This window comes from Ascaphus truei, unplaced genomic scaffold, assembly GCF_040206685.1.
Source record: "Ascaphus truei isolate aAscTru1 unplaced genomic scaffold, aAscTru1.hap1 HAP1_SCAFFOLD_367, whole genome shotgun sequence".
Taxonomy (NCBI): domain Eukaryota; kingdom Metazoa; phylum Chordata; class Amphibia; order Anura; family Ascaphidae; genus Ascaphus; species Ascaphus truei.
Window position 1 is genome coordinate 344,937 of NW_027456694.1, and position 14,205 is coordinate 359,141.

Sequence of the window (14,205 nt, forward strand, 5' to 3'; positions counted from 1 at the left end):
GGGGGGGCGCCGCACTGCGCCGACAAACTCCTGCTCTCAAGAAAATTGAGATCAGGAGTCACGACGGAGCGCTAGGCCACGACCCCCGGCGGTTCAGCCAATGAGGACGAACCTGCCGGGTGATGTCACAGCCGCGCCCCCGTCACTCCCCCGTCACGCCTCCCCCCTGTCCTTCCCCCTGCAGCTTTCTGCAGTCCGGGGAATTCGGCTGCCCGCGCCGCCAGCCTCCCAGGCGCGCGTGCAGCGTAGGCAGCGGGGCCGCAGCCTTAGAGAGGGTTGGGGTTCTGACAAATGTTACGATATAATTATAGGGTTCAATCTGTGCACTGCCGTTGGTCCGAAGGCGCCACCTCTCCTTTTTACGTATCATGTGATCAATTGTTGATGCAGCCGATACCTGACTGCCGGAAACGGGGAGAGCTCCACTTGCTTTTTAACCGGGCTGGCTTCTCTATCAGAGCGGACAGCCTGATCAGCCCCTGGTAAGAGAGCAAGAGTCCATAACACACCAGGTACATCACTAGGGTCCTTGGCATGCCACGGCCAATGCTGTACCTGGCACGGCACACGGGCACTGCAAAGGTACATGCTTTAGGATGATGCTCGTCTTTTAATATGGATAAGAAGCAAAGAGGGATTCACTGTGAGTGCTCATTTGCATGTCATTTCCCAGAATCCCTGGCTGCAGTGGAAACATTGCATGCTAAGAGATACTGTATGCTTCATATTGCAGAGCCAGTATAACCAGCCTCGCACTGATGAGACCCAAAAGGTGGAAACAGCTGTCTGTGAGTCGGTTTACAGGCTCTGCACTTCTTTAACCCAGGCTGTGCTGAAAAGCTGTGTAATGCGGCAGGCATATGCTTATAGGGGTCCCGTGTTAAAATGGATAAGAAGCAAACGGTGGCACTGCGTGCTCATTTGCATGTCATTACCCAGAATCCCTGGCGGCAGTGGAAGCACTGTGTGTAAAAGGATGGCAAGTAGGGGGTCCCCGGAGATGAAACTTCTTAGTTATTTGCCACTCTGGAGACCCTATCGGTAAAGGTAAACGGGTGATATTGCGGCTTTCAATTGGCATACGTGAGGTGGGAGATAATCCAAAGGTTTTTTTATTTTTTTATTTTTTAAAGATAGGGTTGAAGCACGGGGGTCCCCGGAGCTGATCCCCATTAATGGAACAGCTTGGAACAGCCAGGAGATTGATGGCATGCTCCAACACGCAACAACAAAAAGTAGAATGTCTTAATCAGCTGAAAGGAGTGCATTTTCTCACCCTATTAACATGCATTTATCAAAAAATGTTAATTTAGTTAGGACCTCCTCTATACCACATTGATGGAGGAACTAAAACCTATGTTTCCATGTTGGAGAGTCTATCGTATAAGTACAGTATCGTCCCGTGTATGTGGTCCTGTCCACCAGTGCCGGAGTGACATGGTCTTGCCAAAGACGTCCACCTGGTTCAGAGGTCAAAATAAATAACAATAATTAACAAAATACCAAGCGGATTTGCTGCTGCTATAAATACAAACGGGGCCATTAAAAAAAAAAAACATTTTCAATTTCTCTTTCGCAGATTAATTTTGGCCAAAATGTTCCATCTTCATTACACGTTAAATAAAATTACCAGCAGCAGAGCCGCTCTTGCTAATGTCTCTCTAATTAATTCAAGAGCTAAAATTGACTCGGTGGAGAATGTTTTAAAGCATAAAAAGGTACAGGTATAATGGTATAAGTTTTGATTTATGGACACGTCTCTGCAGACAGGAGTCATCTCTCTGGTAATGAAGGTGATTTACTTCACTTGACCTATATATTTAAAGAAATTCATTGTATGAGTGATAGCAAAGTATTTTAATCACCCTACATAATTAACATAAACGAAAAGGCTAATTAAATAAACCCATGAGTTCTGAACCTTTTCTGACTTTGAAATGTTGTTCTGGAACATGCAATGAATTCCCCCAATACACCCTTTTTAGCTGTCTTAACAATAAGGGTTGGCCAGGATAATGAGTATACAGTAACAGAGAACGTGTTCGGATGCCTTGCACCATCTCGTGTCATCTGCACCAAGCTTGGTTTCTACCCCAGATAGTTTACCGCCACCCGAGACTTCCGATTGAAGGGATTGAAAGGAGAACAAGTGGAGCTTGATACACCTCACGGCTGGGTGCACCCTGGAACTCCTCTCTAACGCCTCCTCCTTGGCGCTGGCCAAATTAACAAGCTGACTCCCGTGGTGCAAAAACTGGAGCAAAGTCCTATTCTAGGTGGAAATGTACAGTAAATAATAATACCACGTGAGGTGCATTGTAGGTCTCAGCCAGGTCTGCAACTGCAACCCTGTCTTTCCTCATTATCGCTTAGCATACAGTGCTTTCACTGCAGCCAGGGATTCTGGGTAATGCCATGCAAATCAGCACTCACAATGTGTCACCTTTTGGCTTCATGTCCATTTTAACATGGACCCCATCTTATGCACGGCACATCACACGTAATCTCTAATTATGGGCCATATTTACTTTTACCATGAGGAACCCTATCGGTGCTGGGATACACCTACAGGCCATTCAAGTCGGTGGGCTGCCATGTGTCTTTTGGCAGATGATTGCTTAGTAAATATATGCCTCTACTTTAATAAACTACAAATGCTACACTGCTTCCAAAACTGATGGGATGTGTGAGGCTTTCTCTCAAATTACCGGGAAAACCCCCAACAGACCCGAAAATGCACAGAACGTTTGGCCAGGGAGTATGTCTTAATCACTAAAAAAAAATAAGAGAAAAGGCAAAGTTCTCGAAAAGAATCTGGAACCATGTGAATTTAAACAGCTCTAGAGCTGCAGGATTGTACTTATATTTGACATTTCCACGGTTTATTTCTTTAGGAGCCACATTGTTATGTATTCTCCATCCTGTCTTCGAAGAGAATAATTACCCAAATGGTTCTTTAAATCTATCTCTGCACTGAAGTGCCATTAATCAATTCTAGTATCGTTTCTAGTTAATATTAGAGACCCAAGACATTTGCTTATGGGTGTTTTCGGGGGGGGGGGGAAGACCTATTCTGATAGAGTCTTAAATTCTATAGATATCCCCTCAAACCTCCCTACAAATAAATAAGGAGACACACCTGGGCACACAAAGGAGCAAACCGGAGGTACCTGGGAGATATGCTAATGAGATATGCAAAGTATATTTAAATCTCTCACATTCCTAATGTTGACTAAACATTCCTAAAAGGATTCCCATTGCGACTGTATTGAATTGGAATCTAAAGCACCTTGCGAGGAATGGAGCAACGTTAGAACCCACTACTTTTGCTATTCTGGGCAGCAGCTCTAGCAGTGTGAGCGGTGTGAGCTTGACCAGCTGCTGGGTAGCACCACTATCCCAGCATACAGCTCTACTGCTTGACACAGGTTTTAGGTGTTTTTTAGTTTTTACTTCTGTATTTAAAAATGTTTGCCAAACATATATTTAGCTACGTATATTATTTGTCCAAATATGGAGTATTCATGTACTGTATATATAGTTATTATGTATTGCAGGTTGCAGGTTAGCTATGAAGACGCTAAAAACCACATCGTTGGATCTTATTAATAGTTTGCCTGCTGTGTGTAAGAGAAAACAAGTATTGCAATTTCAGTTCATATTGTTAACAAGTTATTATTTATGTTATTGGTGATGAAAGCAATTTCTTTAAGTGCCATGTTAAATTGTGAGACCATTGAAGTGGAAATAACTAATTACATAAATTACCTTTTTCAGTTTGATTGGCATGTTGATTTGTTTGATAGAATTTGGCACTCGATTTGAACTTGATTTTGATTTGATGAGCACTGTTATGTACAAATATGAAGCACTTTATGTTGTGGAAAATAGCATTTATTTTTTTCAAAAAAGATTATTTTGCTAATTATAATACAAACTCAAATTGTTTTCAGAAATATTATGTTATGTTAATTCCACTTCAAACAGAAATAAAATACAATCCGTGCGGGTTAGCTGTTAAACCTTGCGGAATTGCAACTTTAATACACGTGATGTAATATATGCGATTTGTGTCCCTGAGCAAGCGTAATCATGAATATTTATTAAGCTACTTATTGCCTTGTAATACCACCCGGTTTGACAAGGACAATATCACATCTACTAGAATATCCCCCTATGTGTTATTATTATCACAGTATAATGGGGGTACAGAGATGTTATATATCTATATATTTCTGAAATCGTCCTATGTGTCTTTGTCTGTATGTGTCTCCCTGTGTCCCTAGCGGCAATCGCATTGGACCTTGGGCCAGGCCAATGAGATTGCTCCCTTGGCCCGCCCGCCCCCGCACACCTCTCATTGGCCTGAGGCGGAGTGATGGGCCAAAGGAGACACACACACACCCCTCCCCCCCTCCCCGGCGCATCCACTCACCTCCCTCCACTCCCCGGCGCTCCACTCACCTCCCTCCACTCCCCGGCGCATCCATTCACCTCCCTCCACTCCCCGGCGCTCCACTCACCTCCCTCCACTCTCCGGCGCTCCACTCACCTCCCTCCACTCCCCGGCGCATCCATTCACCTCTCTCCACTCCCCGGCGCTCCACTCACCTCCCTCCACTCCCCGGCGCATCCACTCACCTCCCTCCACTCACCTCCCTCCACTCCCCGGCGCTCCACTCACCTCCCTCCACTCCCCGGTGCAACCACTCACCTCCCTCCACTCCCCGGCACTCCACTCATCTCCCTTCACTCCCCGGCGCATCCACTCACCTCCCTCCACTCCCCGGCGCATCCACTCACCTCCCTCCACTCCCCGGCTCTCCACTCCCCGGCGCATCCACTCACCTCCCTCCACTCCTCGGCGCATCCACTCACCTCCCTCCACTCCCCAGCGCATCCACTCACCTCCCTCCACTCCCCGGCGCATCCACTCACCTCCCTCCACTCCCCGGCGCTCCACTCACCTCCCCCACTCCCCGGCACATCCACTCACCTCCCTCCACTCCCCGGCGCTCCACTCACCTCCCTCCACTCCCCGGCGCTCCACTCACCTCCACCTCCACTGCAGCTGCCTTACTGGAAGGGGGGAAAGGGGAGGAGGGGGAGGGAAAGGGAAGAAGGGGGAGGGAAGGGGGGAGGGAAAGGGGAGGAGGGGGGAGGGAAAGGGGAGGAGGGGAGGGAAAGGGGAGGAGGGAGGGAAAGGGGAGGAGGGAGGGGGGAAAGGGGAGGAGGGAGGGGGAAAGGGGAGGAGGGGGGGAGGGGAAGGGGAGGAGGGGGGTAACGGGGAGGGGAAGGGGTTTGAGAAATATATAGATAGATGGACACGCATGCACAAACAGATACACAAAGGTTATAAGAGCCCTGCTCGTGTGAGTTTACAATTTAGTGGGAATGAGGCAGTCTGTAACTGTTACATATGTCTGTAACAAATGTTATATCTTGCTGTGCATGCAAAGTCTTTATACATAATGTATAACCCTATTCACCTAATGTAACCATGTAGGGAGAAGGAGTGGCTCAGTGAGTAGAAGACATTGACTCTGGCGCTGAGTTTGAAGTAGGTTCAATTCCCGGTGTCGGCTCCTTGTGACCTTGGGCAAGTCACTTCATCTCCCTGTTCCTCAGGCACCAAATAAACATAGATTGTAAGCTCCACGGGGCAGGGACCTGTGCCTGCAAAATGTCTCTGTAACGCGCTGCGTAAAACTAGCAGCGCTATACAAGAACATGTTATTATTATTATATATTATTATATGTTATCATAACTCTGTGCCCAGGAAATACCTGTAAACAAGAGGTAACTCTCAGTGTATTACTTCCTGGTTAAACATTTTTAAATAAATAAATTGCTCACTGAGGGGTAGATCTGTTAAATCTGACCCACTAATGTGACGTTACTTGAATAGGTGGCGCCCGTTAGTTTCCCGGGTTTATCGGGTATCCTGAAAGCTAAATACATGCAAAAACAAACGGTCGTTAGTGATCTCATTAGCACATTCTTAACACAATGTGAAGTTAGCGCTGCTTTGGCGTTAGCTTCAAATAACTCGACGTTAAGCCTGTCTTACACCAAGCTGGCGTTACTTCTGTCAGGTCCCTGAGTAGGTGTTTAATTAAAGTAACAAAAAGTAAGGCAGGAGAGGAAAACAACCCTGTACATAGCAATATGATGGTTATATCAGACCTAGCTTACCCAGACCGTGTAACTGACCTGTCTCAGGGTGTGGATGAGAGTAACGCCACCTTTAGCTATAACTTTACGTTAAATCCCTGCGGCAACTATACCGGCGCGCTGGGGATCTGCGCGGTTACACGCAACTCCTGAGGCTCTACCCCTGATGAAGCAGAGTTCCATCCAGTTAGAAGCTGGGAGTTGCACAGCTAACAATTCATCCACTACTATTCACCAGAATGGAAGTCAATATATCGGTAACTGTGTGTTACCGCCATAATCCCTCACTATATTGTGAAGGGGGCCCTGACGCAAACCCAAACAACTGAATCTCTTAGGCTGCGCTTGTGGTGCCGGCGACGCGACAAAACAAATGTATTCCCGCCGACGCATGCGCTTATAGTAGCAGCGCCGCGACGGAGCGACGGCTTGGTCGCGATTGCTGGAAGTCAAGTCAATTTGATTTTTCCAGCGACCGCAGCATGACGTCACCGTCGCGTCGCTGTCGCCGGCGACTGCACCACAAGCGCAGCCTAAGTGTCAACTTAATGACATCATGCACATTTGGGAGGTTTCATACATACAGTGGCGGCCGCCTTTAGCCTAATGCGGCCGTATCGGCGCAGCTCTGATTACCGCGGGCAAATGCAGTATTTTTTTTTTTTTTTCCGGAAAATGCTCCGGTATTGTGACGCGATCGTAATATTGAATGCATGAACGTGAATGCGGCATGAACGCGGTGAAGTGCGTGGCATTCAGAAAATATCCACGAAAAAATTCGGAGATGTTGGGAGAATAAAAGGGGCCGCGACAGTACTCACATAGGTATATATCTGACTACCGGCGCGGGACTATCAAAAACGAACTTATTTTCTCATGTATCCCAGTTTCCCCCAATTACACTGAAAACCACAGAAATCCATGTCATTAAGGAATGTAACGGTCTGCGTGACATAAGAAGAAAAACAAAACTTGTGATATGCAGAATATCGCGTTATAATGCAGAAGATCCCAGGGGTTTCCGTAGGATTCAATGGCAGAATCTCGCAGACTATCTCACCGGAACGCGCAACAACCCTTGAAACATCTGTAACAGAGTATGACTTCAGAGAAATGATGCCTAATACTAAGCAAGCACAGGAAAGGAGCCCCAGATACATGTCATTCAATAAGTGCCTCTCTTACAAACAGAAAACGAGAATTACATGCATGCATTCATCTTCTGCAGAACACCCCAAAACTCAAACTGCTAACAGATACAGATACAGATATATTTTCCGAAACGTACTCAACTTTATGCTGTTTTTTTTTTTTAATCAACAAATTGATCTTGTGTATGACGCAAGAGAGGCTGGTGTTGTGGATAGCAGGTGTAACGCTAATATGTAGCCTCATTAATACATTCCATGGTAAATGCACCAACCCCCTTAACCCGAGCTCCTCCAATGTGATCATCTCTTGCAGTCCTAAATGTGATGGAGAAAGGCATGGGGGGGAGGGGGGGATCCCAAGTTGTGGTCCCTCGTGTGAGCAAATGTATGTACCCCACCCCCTATTACACCTGCTTTGGCAACACTGAAAGGTTCTTTCGTCATGCCAATAAAGCTTATTTGATATGATTTTGATGCAGAATTAATTAGCTTAAGTTAAGTTACATGAAACACTGCTGCTGCTGCATAGCTAGTGTTGGTTACAGCACTTGGCAATGGTACTCACCCAATTCTGCGTCCGCTCTCCTCTTTTGGCAGGCTGCAGCTTCTCCTGCTCTTTGCACTGCGGTTGAAAAAAATGTTCACCGGAAAAGATGCTTTTTCCCACCACCCCCCCCCCCAACCTCCAGGCTGCTTTGTCTTCTACCCCCCCCCCCCCCCCCACAATAACAGTGACACGTTGCTGTCGTTCGTGGAGTTCTGTTGCTCTCCTCGCACAGGCGAGAAGAGTCCTGATATCCCTCCTCTCTCCGAATTTCCTGCTGCAGAAGACAATAGCCGTGAATCTGACAGCTGATAGCGGTGGAATACTTTAGGGAGACAAGCTGAGACTATGTAACACATTAGAGAACACTGACCCGGTAACCAGCACACTCTCACGTTGGCATTTTAAACTCCTGGACGTCTGTGAGATGAATGAATGAGACGGGAGCTAGGCACATTTTCCCAGGCAGTCAGGACACATTTACACAATACCACATCGGTCTTTGAAAACAGGGCTTTTTATCCAGGTCTCCATTGCTGCAGAATGGGATAAAAGAAATGGAATCCCATTGATAACCCTACTGCGATTCCTTAAAACATTCGTAAATAGACCCTTCGATATTAGGCAGTGTTCTACAGTATATACTGTGTATATTACATAGTTACATAGTAGATATTACATAGTTACATAGTTACATAGTAGATATTACATAGTTACATAGTTACATAGTAGATGAGGTTGAAAAAAGACGTACGTCCATCAAGTTCAACCTATGCTAAATTTAGACAACAGATACTTTATCCTATATCTATACTTACTTATTGATCCAGAGGAAGGCAAACAAAAACCCCAGTGTCACATCATCCAATGATGTCTCAAAAGGGGAAAAACAAATTCCTTCCTGACTCCAAGAATTGGCAATCGGATTAATCCCTGGATCAACACCCTTCCCATGTATACTTATTTGGTATATCCCTGTATATCATTCCTATCTAAAAAGATGTACAACCTTTTTTTTGAACAAATCTATTGTATCTGCCATCACAGTCTCCAGTAGTAGGAGTCCTTATCAACAATGAACTTCCATATTGTGTCATTTAACAAAGTTAAAGGCAGGGGGTCTCCGGAGCTGTACCACATTCATTTTAGCTCCAGGGATCCCCCAGGTTCCATAGATGCTTAACCCGCGCAAGGTGCAGCCTTCCATAGGAAGCGGGGACATCATATTTTGTCACTTCCAATTGGCCAGCATGCCGCAGGAATGTATGTATGTATGTATCTCTGGAAAAAGAGGGTCTCCGGAGCTGAAATCAACGCAGTGTAGCTCTGGGGACACCCTGCTTCCCACTTATGTTAAACAAAATGGGCGGACGTTGCGGATTTCTCCTTTAAGTGATTTCACATAATGTAGTTGGGTGGATACAATTCTGCTTTACTATCCGGTACATTCTTCCTTTGCCTTAGTGTGAACAAAAAAGTCAGAAACAGGTTACTTACCAAAATCTAGTGGCTGCAAACGCGGTTACAAAAAAACCACAGCACCATAGTATGAGCCCAATACAGATGTAGCAAGACATAGGCCGTGGATATAGTAGGCGCGTGCGAGAGATCCATGGCCTTTGGGGTGGGGAGGGGGAGGCGCGTCGAGGAGGCATGTCGGGGGCGCGGTCATGACGTCACGAAGCTGGTTTGCCCTCATGGGCTGAACCACTCACGTGACCCGGCCGTCTCATGACCAAAACAAACAAAATGTTGTCTGCTGGAAAATCGTGCGAGCGCAGCACGAACAAAAGGCCGGCCCTCTATGAAGCAGGCCATAGAGCATATGGACGCTGCCTTATTGTTCGTGTTGCTACTGTCGGTCACTGGCAGGACGGATTGAAGACGCGGTGCTGGGTCTGAACCGGAATCATAGACCCCCACACAGTGCGGTGACGGCAGAAACTGTCCCCTACGTGGCGACCATTTGCTTTATCGGCAGTGGCCTTGGGGACTGCAAGTCTTGCTGCATCTGTAATACCCTTTCTTTCTTTTACTGCTGGGTATCTTTCCTTCGCCCTGACATACAGTATCTCTAACGTTTTACATGAAACTGAATCTCATCAATGTAACAATTGGTGGGTTGCAAATCTCATGCAGAGATAGCTCAACTCTGCTAGTTAACACCTAGAGGTGGACGGAACAGTCCAGATCCGTTCCCCGGAATTCTGCGGATTGTTTGGATAAAACCCACCTGCAGATTGGGTACCAAAAAAAGGATTTCCATACTAAGTATATAGAGTTGATAAGCCCAAGACTGTTGGGTCTGACACCATCATTAGGTTTGGCCTTAAGCTCTCTCTCTCTCACCGTTCTGAGGCGGATCCAAATCCGCAAACATTTTGATTGTATGCTTGCCACCAGAGGGAATACATGGCTGGTCCTTCGTCTAGTCTAACGTACGTAAGTGACATTGTGTTATGCCACAAAGCTTTAAGCTTGTATCTAAACCATCTGTCAAAAATGTTCAGCATCCAGATATGAGCATGGCAATCCAAATAAATATCAAAGCACTCAGCCTTAATTGAGGCATTTTGGCATCAATTAATGCATAGAAAAGAAAAGCACCAGTTTAAATCCCAAAAGGTGAATCCAAGGAAGAAAGCAGAGAGCTTTCGAAACGCGTAGGGTGGCGATTCCAGTACTCTGCACCTTGGCCTTTGGTGATTTTCCCCCCACGCATTGCCGAATCTGCGTTCGCTGCTAACCAGCTAGCCTGCTGTTGCTGACGGCGAGCCGAATCAGCTGTTGCCGTTCTAAACCATCTGGGCGTCCTTCCCAGCGTGCCGCGGGAGATCCTGCATGTAGACCAACACACACGCGTTGATGGAGACGCCCGCCAGCAGAAACCAGCTCACAGAAACGAGAGGGGATACTCTCTAAATTATCCACCGCCTGCTTACCTATTCCATCTGGTGAGTAGGCATTGCAACCGTCACCATCGGTGCTGCGGAGCACTTCAATCATTTTTAAACTTGTCCATACTATTACATGTCCATGTGTAATATGAATTATTATTAATTGTTATTAAATGTTTTATTGTGTAATTTCACCAATCTATTTCTCAGCTGTTATATGTTGTCTTAAGTGTTGTTTGTCCGATCATCAACTGTATTACGCTATGTGTTGTGCTTTTTCTTTTCTTTAAAGCACATGGTGAGGAGCAACAATCCATCAGCCAACAGGCTTGGTTTTCATATATCCTTTTTGTACAAATTGTTATTTTAGGCGCCTCCAGATACTATCCTTTTTCCATGCTCTAGCTCTGACCAGGGGGTCAGTTTTTTGTATCCTAGGCAGCCCCCTATGTGTGATTGACCATTTCTACATAGGGTATTATACACTACGTCACATCCTTGTTGGTTAGCGCTACCTTCTTTGTTGTTTTTATGTCTCATGAGCTGACACTCTGATACATTGCCCGGGTAGGATTCCTGCAGTACTCAGACTGCCAAATCTTCACAGCAAGGCTTGATATATTTAGGTGAGAGATGGTGCTCAAAATCGCATGTAGACTATAAAAATATCAAAAATATGAATGTATAAGTCCATCAGTATCCGGATAACATAATGAGTGTCCAGAGTGACAAAAAATCCATATAAAGTGCATTCTCCAAATGAATGGTGAAATACATGATTCACCTATTGAAGGGTTCCGGTCTAGGGTTTTGCTGGAACTTGCCCTCATGTGACAGTTGCGGCCATCTTGGTTTTTCCACCTCTTCCTGGACTTGGTAATTGGCTACACTTCTTCCAGGGCTTTAAATAGCAGTCAGTTACTCCCAGCTCCTGCCTATGCATGGTATTCTATCACATGTTTTCCTGTGCCCAGTGGATTCCCTGTTGCTGACTCCGACCTTGCACCTCTGCCACCTTCCATAACACCAGCCTGTTATCCTGACCTTGCATCTCAGCTGCCTGCCTTGACCTCTGACTGGCTCCCAACTATGACTACTCAACAGGACTCTGTCCCCTGGCTCTGGTCGGTGATAATATACCCAATACCTTAGCTCTGCGAGTCCACTTCCTACAGGACATTAGCATCATTATAACCTACGACATTTTTGTCACAAGTCTTGAAGACATCTAGCAATAAATTGGAGAACTCACTGAGCAAGTAAGAAGGTGGGTCGTCGTATGAGTCTCAGCAAGACCAAAGTTATGTTCAACATATGTGTTAACTCTACAAAGGTTAAAAAAAATGGAATAGAACTAGAAGAATCTGAAAACTATATCAACCTTGGCCGGCAAATGGTCAATGGATGGGAACATTTCAAATGAAAATAAGAGAATGAAGATGGGATTGAGCGCATTTGGAAGCAACAAAACCATCTTTCAAGTGAATCTTCCACTGTGCCTTAAGGAGGTGTATTCTGCCCATGCTCACGTATGGATGTGAAAATGAGAACATAATCCAGAGGCTTTCGGACAACTCAAAGAAGCATGGATAGACGCATGCTGGGTATTACCCGAAGAGCCAGGAAAAGAGTATCATTGACTTCAGAAGCAAATTAAAGTCTGTGGCTTTATCACAAGGGGGAACAAATGAAAAATGGCAGTGGGCCGGACATATCGCAAGAAGTACTGACCATAGTGGGACAAAGATGGTATTTGACTGGATTCCAAGGGATCTTACAAAAGCAAGACAATTACTAAAAGTAAGATATGAGGACGAAATTGGAAAATTTGTTGGAGCAACGTGGAGAAGAGAGATATACAACTGCAGTACCTGGAAGAGAATTGGGGAGGCTTCATCAAGCTTTGGATCGACAATGGATGATGAGGAGGAAGAGGAGATGATGATGATGATGATAAGGATGAAGAGGAGATGAGGAAGAAGAGGAGATGAGGATGATGAAGAGGAGATGAGGATGATGAAGAGGAGATGAGGGTGAGGATGATGAAGAGGAGATGAGGATGAGGATGATGAAGAGGAGATGAGGGTGAGGATGATGAAGAGAGGATGAGGGTGATGAAGAGTAGATGAGGATGCTGAAGAGGAGATGAGGATGAGGGTGATGAAGAGTAGATGAGGATTATGAAGAGGAGATGAGGATGAGGGTGATGAAGAGGAGATGAGGATGGGGAGGAGATGAGGATGATGAAGAGGAGATGAGGATGAGGATGATGAAGAGTAGATGAGGATGATGAAGAGGAGAGGAGGATGATGAAGAGTAGATGAGGATGAGGATGATGAAGAGGAGATGAGGATGAGGAGGAGATGAGGATGATGAAGAGGAGATGAGGATGAGGATGATGAAGAGGAGATGAGGATGATGAAGAGGAGATGAGGATGAGGATGATGAAGAGGAGATGAGGATGATGAAGAGGAGATGAGGATGATGAAGAGGAGATGAGGATGATGATGATATATAAAAAAAGGCTATCTTGGCTTTATCTCCAGTGCAAAGTCCATTCTAGATTCTCCCCCAGTTTTTGTTGAAATAACTGGAATATATTCTATTAAGATTTGGAAAGGACTCAAAATGACTTCACTGAGACAGCTAAATGATGTTAAATGCTAAGCAACCCTGTACTTTGTTTGCTGTCAGCAAAACAACAAAGAGATATATACTACAGTATGTTCAACAACTGCAGCATTTCACTTGTACCCTATAAGAGCTGCAATTACATTAATTCATTAATCTTCTGCAAAATATAATAAAGCAAAACCTGTTGGCACATTTTATTCTTAGTACATACTCCATGCTATGTTGTGTTTTGTTAACCATAATAAAAAAAGGTTCAATTGAACCTTGTTAAATAAATTAGAGATATTCTTTACATTTGTCTGGATAGCAGGTGTTACTTTAATACACAACATTTATTAAAGGCGCAAATCCACTGGGCTATTTCTTTTGCAAAACCTTTTTTTTTTTTACATTGGATTGAAGCAGGGGGGTCTCCGGAGCTGTACCCCATTAATTTCAGCCCTGGGGACCTTCTACTTCCAGAGATACTTACCGGTAGCGGCTACGGCAGAGCTAGCTGGGATTTAAAGTTTAAAGCTCCAATAGGCAGGCTAATTGGCAGCCAAACCTGATGATGTCACAGCTTCCTATTGGGCTACAGGAAGCGGAATCTTTTTACATGAACCCTGCTTGCCCAGCAGATCGGCTACCGGCACCCCCTAGGGAGGCAAGTATTTCCGGATCAGAGGGTCCCCAGAGCTGAAATTAACAGGGTTCAGCTCCGGAAACCCCCTGCTTCAATCCTATGTAAAAAAAAATAAGATAAAATTTGATTGCGTCTTTAATACAGCTATAGTAACATAAGATAATGCACAAAGATTTAAA

General features: G+C 45.3%; 1 protein-coding gene across 1 annotated transcript in view; it reads right to left on the reverse strand.

The window, feature by feature from the left end:
* LOC142483769 (uncharacterized) overlaps window positions 1-14,205 on the reverse strand; it is a 72,274-nt gene that overhangs the window by 44,669 nt on the left and 13,400 nt on the right. The window contains exons 4-6 of the mRNA XM_075583752.1: window positions 8,070-8,195; window positions 7,892-7,948; window positions 398-479 (exon numbers count right to left, since the gene is read on the reverse strand). Of these exons, the coding sequence (XP_075439867.1) occupies window positions 398-479; window positions 7,892-7,948; window positions 8,070-8,195 (265 nt within the window). The remainder of the gene's footprint in view (window positions 1-397; window positions 480-7,891; window positions 7,949-8,069; window positions 8,196-14,205) is intronic.